This window comes from Silurus meridionalis, chromosome 17 (assembly GCF_014805685.1).
Source record: "Silurus meridionalis isolate SWU-2019-XX chromosome 17, ASM1480568v1, whole genome shotgun sequence".
NCBI classification, from domain to species: domain Eukaryota; kingdom Metazoa; phylum Chordata; class Actinopteri; order Siluriformes; family Siluridae; genus Silurus; species Silurus meridionalis.
This window is the reverse complement of record NC_060900.1, coordinates 2,654,030-2,673,100: the sequence shown is the minus strand read 5'-3', so window position 1 is coordinate 2,673,100 and position 19,071 is coordinate 2,654,030. Positions and strand designations below refer to the sequence as shown.

The 19,071-nt window shown below is 45.2% G+C and overlaps 1 protein-coding gene across 2 annotated transcripts in view; it reads left to right on the top strand.

Annotated features, from left to right (window-relative positions):
- Positions 1–17,872, top strand: part of ncor2 (nuclear receptor corepressor 2) — a 63,729-nt gene extending 45,857 nt beyond the window's left edge. Inside the window, exons 20-46 of one of the 2 annotated variants that reach the window (XM_046870325.1) lie at position 1; positions 702–822; positions 1,915–2,170; positions 4,630–4,746; positions 5,442–5,539; positions 6,608–6,707; positions 7,063–7,173; positions 7,683–7,786; positions 8,759–8,906; positions 9,032–9,157; positions 9,265–9,336; positions 9,424–9,644; positions 9,746–10,061; positions 10,368–10,583; positions 10,667–10,909; positions 11,397–11,492; positions 11,791–12,033; positions 12,173–12,350; positions 12,494–12,810; positions 13,420–13,544; positions 13,634–13,830; positions 13,957–14,088; positions 14,764–14,873; positions 15,327–15,380; positions 15,507–15,689; positions 15,828–15,998; positions 16,721–17,872. The exon at position 1 is cut by the window's left edge and continues 402 nt beyond it. In XM_046870325.1, the coding sequence (XP_046726281.1) occupies position 1; positions 702–822; positions 1,915–2,170; positions 4,630–4,746; positions 5,442–5,539; positions 6,608–6,707; positions 7,063–7,173; positions 7,683–7,786; positions 8,759–8,906; positions 9,032–9,157; positions 9,265–9,336; positions 9,424–9,644; positions 9,746–10,061; positions 10,368–10,583; positions 10,667–10,909; positions 11,397–11,492; positions 11,791–12,033; positions 12,173–12,350; positions 12,494–12,810; positions 13,420–13,544; positions 13,634–13,830; positions 13,957–14,088; positions 14,764–14,873; positions 15,327–15,380; positions 15,507–15,689; positions 15,828–15,998; positions 16,721–16,905 (4,241 nt within the window). In that variant the 3' untranslated portion in view covers positions 16,906–17,872. Of the gene's footprint in view, positions 2–701; positions 823–1,914; positions 2,171–4,629; positions 4,747–5,441; positions 5,540–6,607; positions 6,708–7,062; positions 7,174–7,682; positions 7,787–8,758; positions 8,907–9,031; positions 9,158–9,264; positions 9,337–9,423; positions 9,645–9,745; positions 10,062–10,367; positions 10,584–10,666; positions 10,910–11,396; positions 11,493–11,790; positions 12,034–12,172; positions 12,351–12,493; positions 12,811–13,419; positions 13,545–13,633; positions 13,831–13,956; positions 14,089–14,736; positions 14,874–15,326; positions 15,381–15,506; positions 15,690–15,827; positions 15,999–16,720 lie in introns of both variants that reach the window. The other variant, XM_046870324.1, reaches the window with a different exon arrangement.
- The last annotated feature ends 1,199 nt before the right edge of the window (positions 17,873–19,071 follow it).

The window sequence follows — 19,071 nt, the reverse complement described above, 5'->3', positions numbered from 1 at the left end:
GGTGAGGGGGTGTGGCAGGGGTCAGAGAGGAGAAAAAACGAGGCCGATTTAGCAGAGCCGCTTTGTGTTAAATCGACCTGCTCTGTTATTCCACAGTGTTGGCTGCTCCAGAGGAAACAGCAGTCTGAGTAGTGCGTGTGTGCGTGTGTGCGTGTGTGCGTGTGTGCGTGTGTGCGTGTGTGCGTGTGTGCGTGTGTGCGTGTGCGTGTGTGCGTGTGCGTGCGTGCGTGCGTGTGTGTGTGTACGTGCACGAGAACGCAAGTGGAATTTTAATAATACACCAAGTTTGTTTATAGAGTGTAAATAGGATGGACTCTGACCATATTTAGGAATGACATCCTATTCTCTCCTCCGTTCATTTGTCTTTTCTTTTCATCTTTCATTCCCTTTCCTTTCCACTCGTCTGCAATCTCCTTCCTCCTTTTCTGCCCTGTTATGTCCTCTTCTGTCCCCTTTTTTCTTGCATTTTTTTCTTTCTCATTCCTTTTCTCGAGTTTTCCCTCTTTATTTTCCCTGTTTTTCCCTCTGCTTTTCTTTTCACTTTCTCTTCATCATCTCTTGCTTGTTTATGCCATCATTTTCCTCTGTTCCTTCTTTTCCTTCCTTTCCATCTCTCTCTTCTCTTTCATCCCGTCCATGCAGTTCTCCTTTTCGTCCCTCTTTTTTTCATCTAATCTCTCTCCCTCTCTCGTTTTCTCTAGAATAACGTCTCCCAGGCCGAGCCTGTTGAGTTACGCCCACGACGGCGTGATCTCAACTGCACTGCAGAAACCACTGGACCTCAAACAGCTCAAACAGAGAGCAGCCGCTATTCCTCCCATAGTGAGCACACAAACACACACACACACACACACACACGCAGACCTCCCGCACACCTCACCAGTCCCTAAGTACACACTAATTACACACCCGTTCTCTTTGATCGCATCATCCCACATCTGTAATTCTATAACGCTGCAGTGGATAAGAGAACGACTCGTAAACCGCACCCTGGTGTGTGTCTTTATACATAATCTATACAACGATACATTAAAGATACACACGAAGCAGCGACCGATGCGATACGATACAATTCGCCCCTATTAAGAAGCAGTTCGATTCCCGATTTCCATTTCCAGGCGTTCTATTCCTGTTGTGTCTCCAGGAAGTTACAGCTCTACCTCTGCCATGTAAATCTCCATTCTATGTGACTCTCGGGACACGCCGTAGCATCGTTTTTCACGTAGCGGTGCTGAGGGAAATGGTTTAATAAGGAGAAATCGATCTACATGGGAAGAAAAAACGGTCACAAATGATCGCTCCCTTTGTAAAGAGTTAAAGTGTAGCGCCTCAACGAATTATTATATAGAAATAAATCTTTTTTTTGCAGATGCAAGTGAAAAACAATGCATTGCGATTCACTTTTATGTAAATCGGTGAATCTCACCGTCCCTTGTGTGTGTGTGTGTGTGTCACATGCCATGTGAATAGTCTGATCCCCTCTGCCGTCTCAGAGCGGATTAGATGCACCGACCTGCCTCCGTTACCATGGATAATAAGACTGCTGCAAATCTCTGACATCACCGAGCTGTCGTTCTCCTCCATCCGTCCTCTCAGCACATGGCTGTTAGTCCTGATCCACAGGCTTCAGGATCATGGTCTAGAATCATAAATCATAAATATTATAATAAATCATTATAATAATAATAAATCAACAATTTTTTTCTATTTCAAAACTTTTTTTTATTCAGTATTAATGCAGTACCAGAGGTACTATAAAAAACAACACCACAGTGGTACCAAGGAAATCAGGCATCGTTTGCATTCGTTTCATCACATTCTCTCATCGCTTCTTGCTGCAGTTTATCATTTCGATCAGTTGAAATGGAAACGTTTAAAATCCTCTGCTTGAACACTTTTCATGCTCGTGTGCAGATGCCAGACATTTCCGTAGCCGCTGGAGGCATGTTGGGGAAGCCGCAGCTGATGCCCGATGCACAGGCACTCTACGAACAGCAGATCATCATGGCACACGAGTCGTCCCAAGTGACCAAGCAGCAGCAGCAGCAACAGCAGCAGCAACAGCATCCTCAGCCAATCAAATCGCAGCATTACCCCGGCAGCATCGCTGAATCCGGGAGCCCACGGATCCGAACCAGAACACCGACGCCCTCCGACAGGGAGAAAGAAGGTACGGCGTTTGGGTTCTGATGCACTTTTGGATTTATGTTCTCACCTCTGCACGTCTCCGTCTCGGTCTCGATTGTTTGTGTAAAAAAAAAAAAAAATCATTCCAGCCAGTCAGAATCAAGCATTCTAGAACGGGTCAATATATAAAGGGGTGTACACAACATTTACGGCTCAGTCCGTGTCTCGCTTAATATGTACAGGAGGGATATCTTGGTACTTGGTAACCAGGTTCCGCACCTAAACAGGATTACAAATACGTGCACCGTTACACCCTGAGTTGCTATGAATTAAAACGTGTCCTATCAAGACTGAAACTCTGGAATCCCACTTTAACACGAGTCTCGTTTCACTGGAAGGAGAAAAGAGTAGACACTGAAACCTGTAACCGTAGAAACGATATTTGCTGTTTATAACCAGTTTCAGTTGCGAGATGGAGATGTTTCAGAGGGCAGACTTTTCTTTTCTTTCTTTTTTTCTTTCTGTATGAATATCATCATGTCACACTCGTTTAGTTTTCCATAACTGCTTTGTGTATTACGTTTTGTTTTCCTCCTCGGTCTCTCGATGCCTGAAACTTTATAGGTTCTAACAAACACCTCCGAACACCAGATTGTGATATCGAAGTCTTTTACTGTGGCTTGCACGAGTGTCGACCCCCTATTGAGCATTTGCGCATTATTTATTAATAAAACGTGCAACATGAAAGAGGTTACATGTCGTAATAACCCATCGTACCCGTAATAACATGTCGTAATAACCCATCATACCCGTAATAACATGTCGTAATAACCCATCATACCCGTAATAACATGTCGTAATAACCCATCATACCCGTAATAACATGTCGTAATAACCCATCATACCCGTAATAACATGTCGTAATAACCCATCATATTTCTGTTTCTCGTATTCCATAATGTTTCTTGACACCATCTCGGTAAACCTTCGCAAGTTCATGGACGAACCAGAGTTTGTTCAAAAAACAATCTACCTAAAAGGTTTCAGACAATTGGGTGCTCTACAAGCACCAGATAATCATGGCACATGAGATGTTTCAAAGAACTGAGCAGCATCACTGAGCCTCAGCCGCCCGCGACGCTGTCGCCGGTTCGCCGCTGTTCCTTCCTCAGAGCACTTTTGATAGATACTGACCACTGCAGACCACCAGCCTACAAGAGTTTTGGAGATGCTTTAGTCCAGTCGTCTAGACATCACTTGCTGCCTCATAAATATCTCCACCCACTAACAGGTGCCATGATGAAGAGATCAACAGTGTTATTTACTTCACCTGTTCGTTGTAGGACAGCCATGTTTCTACCTACCAACCAAGCGAACAACCACCTGGCCAAGGGTGACTTGATTTCACGCCATCGCCACCACCACCGTGCTTCACTTTCTTATGCTATAAGGTAGTTTGATTTCATCAAACCGGAGGTGCACTGTATGGACAAAAGAAGTGGGACGCTTGACTTTTCCAGCCATATGTGGCTCCTCCCCAAACCGTTAGCACAATGCCGGAGGCACACGACTGTTTATGACGTCTTTGGAGATTGAAATTGAACCAGGAGACCCAAAAGCTGTTTGGAGGGAAGATCCTCTGTAGAGCTTCAGCCCTTTTGTACGTCCTGAATAAGCACAAATCTCTATAGAATCTAGTGAAGCATCTTCCCAGAAGAGTGGAGGTTATTGTAAGAGCAAACGGGGAATGGGATGTTTAAAAAAACAAAACAAACAAAAAACCTTTCGATCTCACGCTCAGGTGTCCACAAACATTTTGTCCATGCCGTGTATAAATGTGTCCTCAGACCTTTCTGGAAATCTCTAGAAGACTCCTCATGCATCTCTGAAGCCAGGACCTAGTGAAAGCACTAAAGTGCTAAACTGAAAGCTTGTGTGTGAGGCGTATGGTGTATGATTTTATTTATTTTTTATTTATTTCTGAATTCATTTCTGCATTGAGCTGATGTGCTCAGCTGTAGTCTATCTGTATCATCCCTGCAGAACTGGAGGGGGGGAAGGAAAGATGGCTACACTCTCTGCTTCACGGATTACGTAGGTTTTTACACACGGCACAGAAACACACACGATTTTTTTCCCCCTCAGCCTCATGTGTGATGTACAGAATGATGATCAGGGGCGGCCAATCACACGCTTCCCACATTGTTCCAGTGATTTGATTTGATCTGTTGATCTGAAAACGCGTTCGCTTTTTGCTGTGCGTGTGTGTGTGGGTGTGGGTGTGCGTGTGTGTATGTGTGTGTGTGTGTGTGTGTGTGTGTAAGAGTGTTTACCCTCCTGGTGCTTGTGCTGGCTTTGTCAGTGTGCAGATGGGGATTTTAATGTATTTTGTTTTATTTATTTATTTCTGCTCAGGCCGAGTCGATCTGACCTCACACACTCCGGTCGCTTCTGTACAGTCAGGTCAAAATCACCTGCGTGTGTGTGTGTGTGTGTTTGTAGATAAACCCCGGGCGTTCTCTCCTCTCACCGACTTGAAGAAGGATCCCGGCCCGGATCACATCAGAGCCATGAGTCTCGGCCGTCCTGTGATGTCGCCGTACCTGCACTATAACTCCTGTAAGACACTCGCACGTGCGCACACACACACACACACACACACACACACACACACACACACACACACGGCATACAACAAGTCATCTGTTTCTTCTTTATTCGTTTTTATCGGCCCCGTGGTCAACCGCTCCTGTCCCGATACTTTTCACCCTGTCGTATAGCAATTTGTGTTTTTGGTGCCGCAGTTTAGTGATACAGCAGAGGACATGGTGGAAGGATGGAAAGATGGAAGCAGGGTAGAAAGAAAATGGATACAAAGCGAATGAAAAGAACGCCATACTGTATAGAACGGGGAATGAAAATATGGAATGGTTTCGAAAGAAAGAAATATGATAGATGAAAAGAAGGGGAGGATAAGAAAGAAGTGGACAAAAGAAAATAGGGATACGACAAAGAGAACGATAGTAGGAAATGATACGGAAAAAGGTGAGACAGAATTAGGCTGTGATAAACAAAAAGAATGTAAATGAAAGGGGGAAGAAAGGAAGACAAGAAGAAGGAAGAGCCATTGCTCCATTAAAAGGAATGATAGAAGGTGTAGTAAAAGAATGAAAGGCATGAGCTCCATTCAGTTTATTTAATGTGTAATTATTGTGTTAGACTGAGCTCTGATTCGTGTGTGTGTGTGTGTGTGTGTGTGTGTGTGTGTGTGTGTGTGTGTGTGTGTGTGTGTGTGTGTGTGTGTGTCTGTGTAGCTCCTCAGCAGGAAAGGCTGGCTGGTGTACGGCCGCTGCACATCCCCGACCCTCCTCCTCTCATTTCTTCAGCTAAACCGGGCGGCTCCATCACACAGGTACACCTTCACATCACAACCCTTTCCTTCAGTCACATGTTCATACACACCTGTCACACAGCTCCCAACAACGTCCCACAACTGTCAACAACGTCACATATTACCTGGTGATATGAAACCTCTCCCAACAATGTCACACAGTGCCCGGTAACATCGCACAACTGTCAACAACATAACATTACACCGCCCCTGACAACATCGCAACATAACAACCAGTATTATTACACCGCTCCTGACAACATTGCACAACTGTCAGCAACATAACCAGTATTATTACACCTCTCCTAATAACATCGCAACATAACAACCAGTATTATTACACCGCTCCTGACAACATCGCAACATAACCAATATTATTACACCTCTCCTAATAACATCGCACAACGGTTAGCAAAATAACAACCAGTATTATTAACTCGCTCCTGATTACATCGCACAAACGTTGACAGTGTTGCACAACCATCAGCAACATAACGGGCAATAAAATTTCACAATGTGGCACAGGGTATAACAATATGGCATAGCACCTGTTAACATCACACAAGACACGCAGCGCTTAACAACGTCACACATCGATAAAAAACTTGGTCACATTGCACAGCGTTTAGCAACATCACACAGCACCTGGTAGTGTTAAACAGACCTCACTAACGACTCGCAGCACCCAACAACGTCACAGAACCGAGAACAGCGCGCAGTGCCCACACCACAAGCATTTTATTTTTGTACGTGAGGAAGAAGATTAACCCGCAACCCGACAGGATTCTGGTGAACACACGGGTTCATCAGAAAGGAGTCTCCAGTGTCAGACAGAGGCAACAAGACATGCAGGGGTTTCGGTTGGGACTGTTTATAATTGGTGTAATGCAAGTTAGAGATGAGTGTAGCTGCAAATAGATAAGAAGCAACACTGTTCTTTAGTAAAAAAGAAGTTACTGGAGAAAAGGAGGCGATACGAGTAACTAGTACTTTGATAATGTAAAGTACTATAATGATATATATTTTTTTGGATCTGAATAGTTTGATTTCTGTTTGATTTTGTTTGCTTATGAGTGTTTGTGTTTCCAGGGTACGCCAGTGCAGATGCACAGCCCCGCCCACAGCTCAGACTACGGCAAGATGACTCCTGGAGCACTGCCTCTCTCCTGGATGGAGCATCGGAAACTCGGTAGTGTGTGTGTGTGTGTGTGTGTGTGTGTGTGTGTGTGTGTGTGTGTGTGAGAACCATGGTGCTTTAAACGAACAGTGTAAGACATTCTGTTTCAATTAGTAGCTGTTATTGTGTAATACAGGACATGATTAGTTTTAATGCTCTCTCTCTCTCTCTCTCTCTTTCTCTCTTGCTCCCCCTCCCTCTCCCCGTCTTTCCAACCACTCTTTTTCTTTCTCTCCCTCTTCCTTGCACTCTCTCTTTTTCCCCCTCTCTCTCTACCTCAACTCTTCTCTCTCTCTCTCTCTCTCTCTCTCTCTCTCTCTCTCTCTCTCTCTCTCTCTCTCTCTCTCTCTCTCTCTCTCACACACAGCCGGGTACCCAGTGGTTAAACAGGAGCAGCTGTCTCCACGTGGCCCCTCCTCATCTCAGGCTGAGAATCTGTCCACACACGGCATTGCTCCGGAGAGCCTCGGCGGCCGCGGTTAGTCAGCGTTACCCTCTATCAGTTATTTAGCATCGTTTCCACGCGTCCGTCACTATGAAAACGCCGATCCCGATCGGGGACGTCCAACCGTAACAGGGACGCATAAGACATTCCAGCGTGTTCTCACTAATCCTCAGCTCTCTGATGATTACTCGCCATATGAAGAACCAGAAACACCATGAAACTTAGTAAAGCTGCAAAAAAAATAAATCAATAAATAAAAATACCCACTGTTACCTAGGTAACGGTCGTCCAGACAAGGTCAAGGTCACAGCAAGGTCGTAATGCCTGAAAACATTTTACATCACCCCCATCAACACATCAACTTTTTACATTGTCTAGTAGCTTTCTGCATCTCTACACACACACACACACACACACAATGAAACAAAGTAATATTTAAGGCATGTTTATTTGTGTAAGAGCATTAGCTGGGTAGTTCTTACTGTGTGTGTGTGTGTGTGTGTGTGTGTGTGTGTGTGTGTGTGTGTGTGTGTGTTTTACAGGCCCAATGCCAGCTGTACAAGGAGGAAGCATCACAAAGGGTATTCCTGGCACGCGCATCCACCCCGAATCCTCCATAACATACCGTGGTGGCTCCATCACTCAGGTGTGTGTGTGTGTGTGTGTGTGTGTGTGTGTGTGTGTGTGTGTGTGTGTGTGTGTGTGTGTGTGTGTGTGTAACAAAACACCGTAATGAACACTTGAAATAAACCAGATAATCTTTCAGTAAAAAATAAGTACCAACTGCAAACCTCTAAAGAAATATACACAATATAAACAAAAGTATTGGGACACCTGAGTTTTCCAGCTGTGTTTGGTGCTTCTCCAAACTGTTACCACAATGTTGAAGGCACACAATCGCATAAAAACTCGAAGATCATCTGCTTTACATGGGTTGGAGTGGAAGATCTCCTGCTATAGAGCTCCAAAACTATTTAACATGAATGAATGTGAACGCTGACGGCACCCCAGGCCTCCTCAGCTTCTCACCTCCATCCATCAGTACCTGACTTTATTAACACCCTTGTTTCTTAATGAATCTCCACAAACCCCAACAAAAAAAAATCTAGTGGAACATCTTCCCAGAAGAGTGGGGGATATTATAACAGACAATGGAGACCTAATGTGGAAACAGGAAGCATATAGTGATCTTATGGTCAGGTGTTCACATACCTTTTCTATAAACTTTACATTAATGGCTGAACCCTTTTCCATCAGTCAGCCATCTCACATCTCTGGAGCTAGCACACTTTGATCCTCTTTCAGTCTGTGTGTGTGTGTGTGTGTGTGTGTGTGTGTGTGTGTGTGTGTGTGTGTGCGTACTAGAACGGAATGATATAACAAGCAATCTATCTACACTCAGTTGCCATAGCAGCGGGTGCACACTGTCCCATCTTTTTTAATACCCTTCCTCTGATCACACACACACGCACAGCTGCATGCGAATAGACCCAAACGCATAAACACACAAACAGCTGTATGTGTATGTATTTTTATATATAAAAATGTCTCTGTGTGTGTGTGTCTCCTCGAAATGACTTGTACATTATTCTATGTAAATTGTGTGTGTGTTTGACAGGGCACCCCTGCAGATGTGCTGTATAAGGGTACCATTACTCGTCTTATCGCTGAGGACAGCCCCAGCAGAGACAGATCCAGAGAGGAAAACCAAGCCAAGGGACACGTCTTGTATGAGGGCATCAGTGGACACGTCCTCTCCTATGACCGTAATTATAATCTCATATATATTTATATATTATTTATATTAAATTATTTATAACACACACACACACCACCAGGTATTTCATGCTTTTGTTATATTCGCCCATGGTTTCCTTTCTCCTGTTTACAGGCGCCCCGAACCCAAAGGAGGAAGGCAGAGGAGAGGTGTTGGGGATGAAACGCTCATACGAAATCATGGAAGGAGGGGGAATCTCTCGAGTGCTGCCATTACGGGACACACTGTCCACCGCTGAGGGTCAGTACAGATGATAGATCTCTCTGATCGGAAGTTTTTTTTTTTTTTTCCCCCTAATAATTTTACATTCATTTTCTAAACCTCTTCATCTCCCCCTGTTGTCGTAGGGTTGATGGGTAGAGCGATGCCTCAGGAGAGAGAGAGTCCTCGTCCTCATCACCGTGGCTCTATCTCGCAGGGTGAGCGCCGCTCGTGTACACACACTCCTCATGTTACACACGAACGCGTTCGCTAATAAAAGAACGAACGCTTTTCGTGCTTCCCAGGTATCCCACGTCACGTCGACGCCCAGGAGGAGTATTCGCGCCGGGAGCCGAAGCAGTTGAAGCGCGAGAGCTCTCCGTCTCCTCGCGGCCCTGACGCCATCAAGGGCCGCCCCCATGATGGCGTAGTGCCTACGGTTAAAGAGGGCGGGCGCTCCATTCACCTCATCCCACCAGAGGGGGTGCTGATGAGCAAAGCACCGAAAGAGGGCTCCATCACGCAGGTCACTCACTCACTCATTTCTGTTTATATTTTTAAACCAGGACACTGAGTTTTGTCCTATTTATTCAGAGCCGCATTATTGAGTGAATGGTTGATTTACAGGGCACGCCTCTCAAACTGGAGCCCGCAGGTTCGTCCAAACGCCACGACGTGCGCTCCATCATATCCAGCTCCCCTCGGCCATACTCGAATCTCCCGCCTCATTTAGAGAGGGGCCACTACGACGAGCCGGGGCCTAAATCTCGGCCCAGCGCCGTGGTCAGCACCTCAAGCTCCCTGGTGCTGGGAGCAGAACAGGCAGGCAAAAGCCACCACAGCCCCGTGGGCTACGATGAGCACAAGAGGGCTGGATACGCGCCGCCTTCGCACAGAGGATCCCCACTGACGAGCAGAGACACGCCGCAGCGGCAGCACGAAGGTTAGGGTTGCACAATCCAAGGAAAATTCCAGGAATTTTCAAGGCGAACCTTTCCATGGGAATTAATAGGAATTAGCAGGAATTAATGGGTATAAAATGCAAAATTCAAATTTGCAGGTTAGTTAATGACAGGGAACTTAAATGTAGTTGAAAAAAAAACATTTTGCAGAATAATTTTGGTTAAAACTACATAGTTTTGGTTACATAACGGAGATTATTTCTTGAATCAAGTTTTCGACTTGTTTGTTTTTCTACGTGCCATAATGCTTGGAATTGCATTACTGAATGCATGCACGTCTCTCCCAGGCTCGGCTAAGGTTCCTCAGCAGGAACGCAAGTCTACGCCAACTCCTCGAGAAATGAGCACCACCAAGTCTCCGCTGCCTGTCGTGGGGGATCACGCCGCCTCTCTGGCCTCCTACGAGCGGCTGCTGCAGGGTCTGGGAACCGACATGTACCCAAGGCAGATATCGCTGCCCTTCGACCCTGCTGCCCTGCCCCGGGGCATTCCTTTAGATCCAGGTAGGCCAGCACGTGAGCGTGAATCTCCTTAATAGAAATATCTTGCATTCTAATTAACTTATAACACTGCGTACCACTTTCAGCTGCTTATTACCTGCCACGACACCTGGCTCCTGCTCCTGGATACCCCCACCCCTATCCCCCTTATCTAATCCGGGGCTTCCCTGATACGGCGGCCCTCGAGAACAGACACACACTCTTCACCGACTACATCACCTCACAGCAGATGCACCAGTGGCCTGCAGCAGCTATGACGCAGAGATCCGATCTACTGAGAGGTCCACGGGACCCACCGCTCACTTTACCCTACTCACCTGCAACACGAGGTAGACACACACACACACACACACTGCTTAGCTATACTTTAGGGTTTCTGTGGAGTCTAAAAAAAAAAATGTTAATTTAAGACCCTGAAAACTCTTAAATTCACTGTTCTGGGTGTTAATTTTTCGATGTCCGTGTAACGCCGCCTCCACTTCACATTCACATGCTCCTGCAGCACTTTAGAACCTTTTGTTGTTTTTATTTTTTTTTATTTTTTTGGTTTGTTTTCTTGGAGGTTGTATTTCTTTCAAAAATAATTTTCACTGTATTACGACTACAAACGAGTCCAACATGCAACAGCCAATCAGCTTTCTGTCTTGGTGCGACCCTCTCTCGATCGCTCGGATTTCATTTATTTATTTATTTATTGGATTTTAAAAATCTCTTGAAAAGTGTTCGATTTGGTGAAACCTGCAGAAACCCTGTACTGTAAATGGATAAAACCTTCATGTCATAAGTCATTTCTCATCACTGTCTCACTTCCTTCAGGAGCGTCTGCGTCCCCAATGGACCGCATCAACTACCTCTCCGGAACGCCAACCACTTTCCCTAGCCGAGGGTATACCACCTCACCCATTTCCCCAGGTACACGCGCACACACACACACACACACACACTGATCAACACAGGATATCCTACACAGCATTTCAGTGGGGAAGTGGTAGCTCAATAGTTAGGATGTTGGACTTCTGATCAGAAGGATGTGAGTTGCCACTGCTGGGCCCTTGAGCAAGGCCCTTAACCCTCAATTGAATGAATGAATGAGATAATTGTAAGTGGCTCTGCATAAGGGGGCTCTGCATCTTCCAAATGCAATCCATGTCAATTTCATGTCCTGTTTTTATTTATATTTATAAATTTTTTAATTTGTTCTCGTCTCTAGTCGGAAGCTCGCACATAAGCAAACTCCAGGGCACGCCGACGCCTTCAGAGCGCGAGAGAGACCGGGAGCGAGAACGAGACCGCGAAAGAGACCGCGAAAGAGACCGCGAGAGGGAGAGAGAACGAGAACGGGATCGAGAGAGGGAGAGGGAGCGCGAGAGGGAGAGAGAGCGCGATCGGGACAGAGAGAGAGAGAGATCTCTCGGTCATGGCAATGTGGAGCATGCCCCCATCTGGAGACCTGGTACAATTACACACACACACACACACACACACACACACACACACACACACAACGTGACGAATATATACAGCACATTACAATTTTCAGCGCTTGAGAATATCTTTAATACGCCGGAATGTTAATGTGTGTGTTTCTGCAGGAGCAGCAGAGCAGACCGGAAGCAGCAGCTCTAGCTCGCGTCCACCTTCTCTGCCTTACAGCCACCAGGCGATGAGCCCTCGGCCCCAGGAGAGCCTTCAGCACAGACCCACTGTCCTGCACAACACCAGCTCGAAAAACCTGCAGAGTTCGGAGCACAGCAGCACGTCTGTACTGAGGTCAGACACAGACATACATGGCTGCGTACCTCGTGCTCATTTATCCATTGGATATACGGCATATAATATAAAAAAAATACAAACACATGCACGAGCACCTCTGCCACTAAGCAGCCCTGATATTCATCTCACTTTCCCTCCAGGTCCACCACACAGAGTTCCTCGCGTTACTCAAACTACAGCGGCCACCCCCAGAGAGCCAGCGACTCCTATCCAGACTCGAGCGGCGTCAAAGAGCAGAGCAAAAGCCAGAACCGCGGAGTTCTGCCCAAACAACCGGAGCCCAAATCCGAATCCAAGATGTCCAGCCCGAGCGGAAGCAGCGTTTACGCGTCGGCCTTCGCCCAGGCACCCGGCAGCCACGTGGGGCTCACGACAGGCCGAACCATTCCTATTCTGGCTACTGAGAGTGGCATCATGAACAAGACTCCAAACAAGGACCACGAGCTCCGTGCACTCGGTGAGACCCGCTTTCCAGTGCAAATGTTTTTTTTTTTTTTTTGCTGGGTTTGGGAATGTTGTTAAATTTGATCTGCTAGTTCTTGTTCTTTTCTCTTCGAGATCATCAGTGTCTTTGTTGTTCGATTGAGGGTTTCTTGGCTCTCGAGCGGAAACTCGTGCAGTGTTTGGATAGCTGTGCGGGGGAGGATTCAAAAGAGAGAGGGATCAAATGTGCTATGGGGTCGGGCATGGGAAGATTAGGGAGTTCAAAGAGAGGGAAATTACACACACACACACACACACACACACACACACACATGCTACACTGCTGTATTGATATCTAAAAGCAGTAATACAATAATCCCCCGGTTATCGCAGTGGTTACGTTGCAAAACCGAGATAAATACATTTTATTAAATTTCGGTAGGGTTGGGGGGAGGGGGTGGAGGAATGCAAAAACAATTTTTTTGTTTTGCTTGTCGTTTTTTTAAATGCAGTTTATCAACATTTTGCGCAAGTTGCGAATGCGTGTACCATCACACCCCCGAGTTTTTTGATGTAAATCGTGAATATATATTTTTTAAATATAGAATACATATTGTTTTTATATTTGTTTCCACCACTGCAGCTCAGCAGAAGGAGCACCAAAGCGTATTTTATATTGCAGAGGAGAGACTGTCTCCCAGCCAACAGCCCCCGTCCCCTGCTGTTAAAAGCTCCCAGAGAGTGGTGACCCTCGCCCAGCACATCAGCGTGAGCCTCTTTTAGCACATATTTAATGTTATGAAATAAAGCGGACATTTTGCAATTTCTAACACACCCGTCGTACTTTCCTGTTTCAGGAGGTGATTAAGAAAGATTACATGCGTCAGTCACAGCAGGGGCAGGCGGGAGGCCAGTCTGTCTATGGTTATCACAGTTCACCCGTATTGGACCTCACTCGCCCACCAAGCGCCCCTCAGACCCCACTGGAGACGAGCGTCGGCAGCCGCTTTACCCCCGAGGGCTCCAGCAACGACAGAGACAGGCTGAGAGACAGGTGAGGAGATTGAACACATTGCAGCTCAGAGATATCTTCATAATAACTGCACTATTAGAGTCAATCCTGTGGGCAGGTTGTGAACCTCATGCTGAGCTCTTTTATTTATTTTTCCTCCCCAAACAGGTCTCCTCCTCAAAGTAAAGTGTCTCCAGTGAGCCTGTCCGCCGATTGCATTGAGCCCGTCTCTCCACCAGGGGGCGTGTCAGAGCCGGAATCTCAGGCAGCAGCGTGTCCCAGCGAACAAGCCGAACAAGGGTATAGACTTGATATTCACACAGACACACTGAACTGAAGTGAATACATGTGAGATACTGTCAGGGAGGAGAGAGAGCCCAGATGTTGGACTTCTGATCTGATCTAAGTTCAGTTTCCAGCACCATTAAAATGCCACTGCTGGGCCCTTGAGCAAGGCCCTAAGCCCTCAACTGTCAGTTGTATGAATGAGATCATTGTAAATCGCTTTGGATTAGGGTTGCCAAATTCCAAGAATTTTTAATGACTGGAAAACTTCGAAGGGAGTTAATGGGAATAAACTGGGAATTAACAAAATTGCAGGTGAGCCTATAACAGGGAACTTAAATGTAACTTGCAGGGTAATTTTTTATTTTTTTTTAGTTAAAACAACCAGATACTAACAATTAAATCAAAGTAAAAAAAAAAAAAAGGGATTTTTTAAAATCTGTATTAGTTTGCATGCATGTCGGCTTATAAGTTTTAATCTTGGAATATTTCCAAAATTGTCCAGATGAAGTTCCTATAGAAAGTTTCTGGAGATTTACCTGAAATTGTTCTCCCATTTGCAACTCCACTCTGGATAACGGTGTCTGTCAAATGCCATAAATGTAAAAACATAGACACAAACTTATAACACCTTTTCTCCTCCCCCCCTGGCGTCTCGGTCAGGATGGGATCTCGGTCTCCCTCGAGCAGCTCCCAGCCACCTGCATTCTTCAGCAAACTCACCGAGAACAACTCCGCCATCGTCAAGAGCAAGAAGGAGATGATTAAGAAGATGGTCGTAGGCAATGACAGTGACTTCAGTGAGTTTGCAACATATCTGTTTTTTTTTCCTGCTTAGTGCATGGCAAAGTTTTCCCATCACTTGATCTAGGAGACCCAAACTTGTTTCAGCAGGACAATACACCCCTGTGCACAAAGCAAACTCCATCAAGATCTGTTTCACATGAGTTGGAGTGGAAGATCTCCTTTTATAGAGCTATTGAATGAATGTGAACGCTGACTGCACCCAGGCCTCCTCACCTTCTCACCTCCATCACTACCTGACTTTACTAACACTCGTGGATAAATACAAATCTCCACAAGCACACACTAAAATCTAGAACATCTTCCCTAAAGAGTGGAGATCATTATAACAGCAAAACGGGGATTAAATGTGGAATCGGACGTTCAGACAGAATCCTACACTCAGGTGTCCACAAACTTTCATCCGTATCATGTATCTCAGACTTCATATTCACCTTTCCCTCCTCCAGACTCAGGCCAACCCGGGACTGAGATCTTCAACATGCCTGCTTCTGCTACTGGAGGTAACCTTAACCCTATTATGAAATAATATCAATTCGAGCGAAAGAAAAAAGTGTGTTAAAGTTTTATAAAGATGTATGTAGCTGGACAACTAGAAAAACAACTCATAACACGAGTGCATGTTTTAGGTTCCGTGGCGGTGCGTAGCCAACCTCCTCCAGACTCCAGCGGGAACACCATCGGCTTGGAGGCCATCATCCGCAAGGCACTAATGGGAAAATATGACGACCAGGCAGACGAGCGCTCGAACTCCGTCTCCGGACCCCCTGCTGCTGCTGATCCACGCACTGACGAGCCCTACACACTGTCTGGTATGGACCTGGGCCACACACACACACACACACACACACAATGATACTAATACACACTTTTTATTTTATATATTTCTCTTATATATATCACTTTGCGAAGTCGAATTATATGACGTCATTATGGTGTGTGTGTTGTAGGTAAATCAAAGAGCAGCGGACGTTCCAACGGCCGCAAGACAAAGTCCCCCGGTCCTGGACTTTCAGGAGGAGAGAGACCGTCTTCCGTGTCCTCCGTCCACTCCGAGGGAGACTGCAACCGCCGCACACCTCTCACCAACCGAGTGTGGGAGGACAGACCCTCGTCCACAGGTAAGACTTCAACTTCGATTATAATTAACTATACATGGTTCCCACAGGGTCTTAAAAAGTGAAATTAAATATGTTTTTTTTACTTTAGGACTTAAAAAGTTTCTAATTTTAAACAGGTCTTAATTTTGGGTTCGTTTTCGTGGTTGTTGTAGTTCTTTCTTTCACGGCTCCAAATATAATTTGCTGCATTATGAGACCAACATGCAACAGCCAATCAGCTTTCTGTCTAAGGTGAATCTCTTTCGGATCGTACCATAATTTTCAGGTACGGGGAAGTTCAAGTTTTCGGCTTGGAAACAAACTGAATTTTGGGCTCGGTTAAGGCCAGTCTCAGACAACGTGTTTTTGTGTTTTTGATGAAATAGGTCCTAAATTTCATACTTATTGGTCTTGTGTTAAAATGTCCTGAATTTGATGTGGTGAAACCTGCAGAAACCCTGTATTATCACTTATAATTATATACCAAGAATTCTCGATTCTGATTGGTCAGAGGCTCAGAAAGTTCAGCCATTGTTGTTTCTGTGGCAACATTTGACTCCACATAAACAGATGAACTTTAAATTGATGAATGCATGAAACGAATGCAACTATAAATGCATAATAAAATACTGAATAAATGAACAGTATTTCTTGTAGTATAAATAAAAGGAATGAAACAGATGAAGAAAAGGAATATTTAAGATATTCTGGATCATTTTTGTGTGTGTTGTGTATGTGCTTAGGCTCCACCCCGTACCCTTGCAACCTCTTCACGATGATGCGCATGCCTGGTTCAGTGATGCCCGGCCCCTCCCCTTCACCCACCCAGTCCACCGCCGGACCTCCACAACCTCAGAGCCGGACCTGGGAGGAGGAACCCAAACCGCTGCTCTGCTCTCAGTACGAGACGCTGTCCGACAGCGAGTGAACACACACACACACACACACACACACACACACACACTCTCACATACTTACACACACACTCATTCACACAAACCTGTTCTATTCTCTCCTGTCGACTTTAAACAGGGATGTGAACACACACACACACACACACACACACACACACACACACACACACCAACAGAGTGAATCGCATTAGAGCACATACTCATGCAAATTAATATGCATACCATCACATTACTAATGTACTTCTTAGAAGTAGAACACACACACACACACACACACACACACACACACAGGTGAAGAAATGGCTGCTGCTGCAGTAGAGTACTTGTGCACCTCATACACACCAACACTGGCGTGTTCAATCACTCCACTGCGTGCTCTCTTTCTCTCTCTCTTTCTCTTTCTTTCTCTCCTCTGGTCTCATCTTCTTGTCTCTCCATAGAACTGCTCAGGATCCTCACCTTCTCACTTCTCACTGACACACACACACACACACACACACATACACATCGTGCAGCTTTGCGTTGCCATTTTTTTAAATCGTTAATTTGCCCCAAAATGGAACGAACCATTCGCTCAAGGGTTCACAAACGGTAAAGCTAGCCTCAGGCTCCGCCTTTAAAACCACAGGCCACGCCCCTTCTGCTCCAGATCCTTTTGCTACATCCTGACTGTAAGCTGCTACATCTGCTCTTTTGTTTTAATTCCTTTCCCAGTCAAACCACTCCACAAGTTCTGCGTAATGCTAATCTGGTGGATTTTCCGTGACACTTATTTGCTAGCTACATTCTCCTGAACTCTGGTGTTTTGGCCCAAAATGGCTGCGTCGCTCCGCTCATAGCTTTTACACACTCACGGATTCACCACTTGAGCTTCTGAGGCACATTTTGAGGTACAGAGGACCGTGTGTGTGTGCGTGTGTGCGCGTGCGTGTGTGTGTATATATGTGTGTGAGAATAAATTCCAGTTTTCCTGTTCTAAAATATGTACTTTCAGTCTTGTTGTTAAAGTGGTGTGTGTGTGTGTGTGTGTGTGTGTGTGTGTGTGTCACACACCTTTCCATGGGCGTTAGTTTACAAGGTACATAATGCATTCAGTTTTTAATGTCACTGATACATTTTTATTTCAGTTTCTGACCTTTTTTTTTTATTTTTTCATCATGAACGCTGCGACACGTTTTTTTTTTTTTTCCTGTGTGTGTGTGTGTGTGTGTGTGTGTGTGTGTGTGTGTGTGTGTTTTATCACTAATGTATTTGCGCTCTCTTTTATGAAGCACTTGTCCAGCAGGCAGTTCACGTCGTCTGTCACGGACGCCGGTTATACTTTGGTTTTGGTCCGTTTTATACAGTATTGTCTTTTTATTTTAATGTTCGTCTCCTGTTTACCTTTTTTTGTATGAAAAAAAAAATTTTACAAATCGAAAAAAAATCAATATAAAGAATAAATAGATTCAAATGTCCGGCGCTCTGGCGACAATCAGAGGAAGGAGCAGGGCTGCGCTGAGCTGCTTTATCAGGTCCCCTCAATGTCCCCCCCCACACACACACACACACACACACACACAGAGAAAATTGTAGATACACACACATATCGGTTTATGAGACTGCGCCAAATCGAAGTCATGGACATCGAGGACTGCTCTGTCATCGGTTTGGGGAAAGAAAAAAAAAAACACGGACGATATAAATGGACGCTGATTCGTTCTTTTTTTGTGTTATATTCTTGTTTTTGTTTTTCTACCTGAGGAAGGGGACCACCTCCTGCAGCGAGTGGACTTCTCGACTCACTGGGACTCCAAACCCAACACCTCATGTGTATAAATGTGTTTCCCTTTTATTATGTGCAAAAAAAAAAAAAACGATTCTGGTGTTAAGTGCCATTTATTTGAGACGTCCATTTACTGAAGACTAAAAACTACCAAGTGACTACGCACAACTGTTCTTTTTTTATTACACATACACACACACACACACACACACACACACTGTCGAAAGCGGTGGATTTGACGTCCTCACACTAATGCGTCTATAAGGCGTTATATTCGACGCAATGCTATAAATACTATCCAGTGACTTTGCATGTGCTTTAATACCAGTCAACTTTTATTGTTTGCTTTTTTCTTTAAAAAAAAAAAAAAAAAGTCATTCTTCTTTACGGTTGATATAAAAAAATTAAATAAATA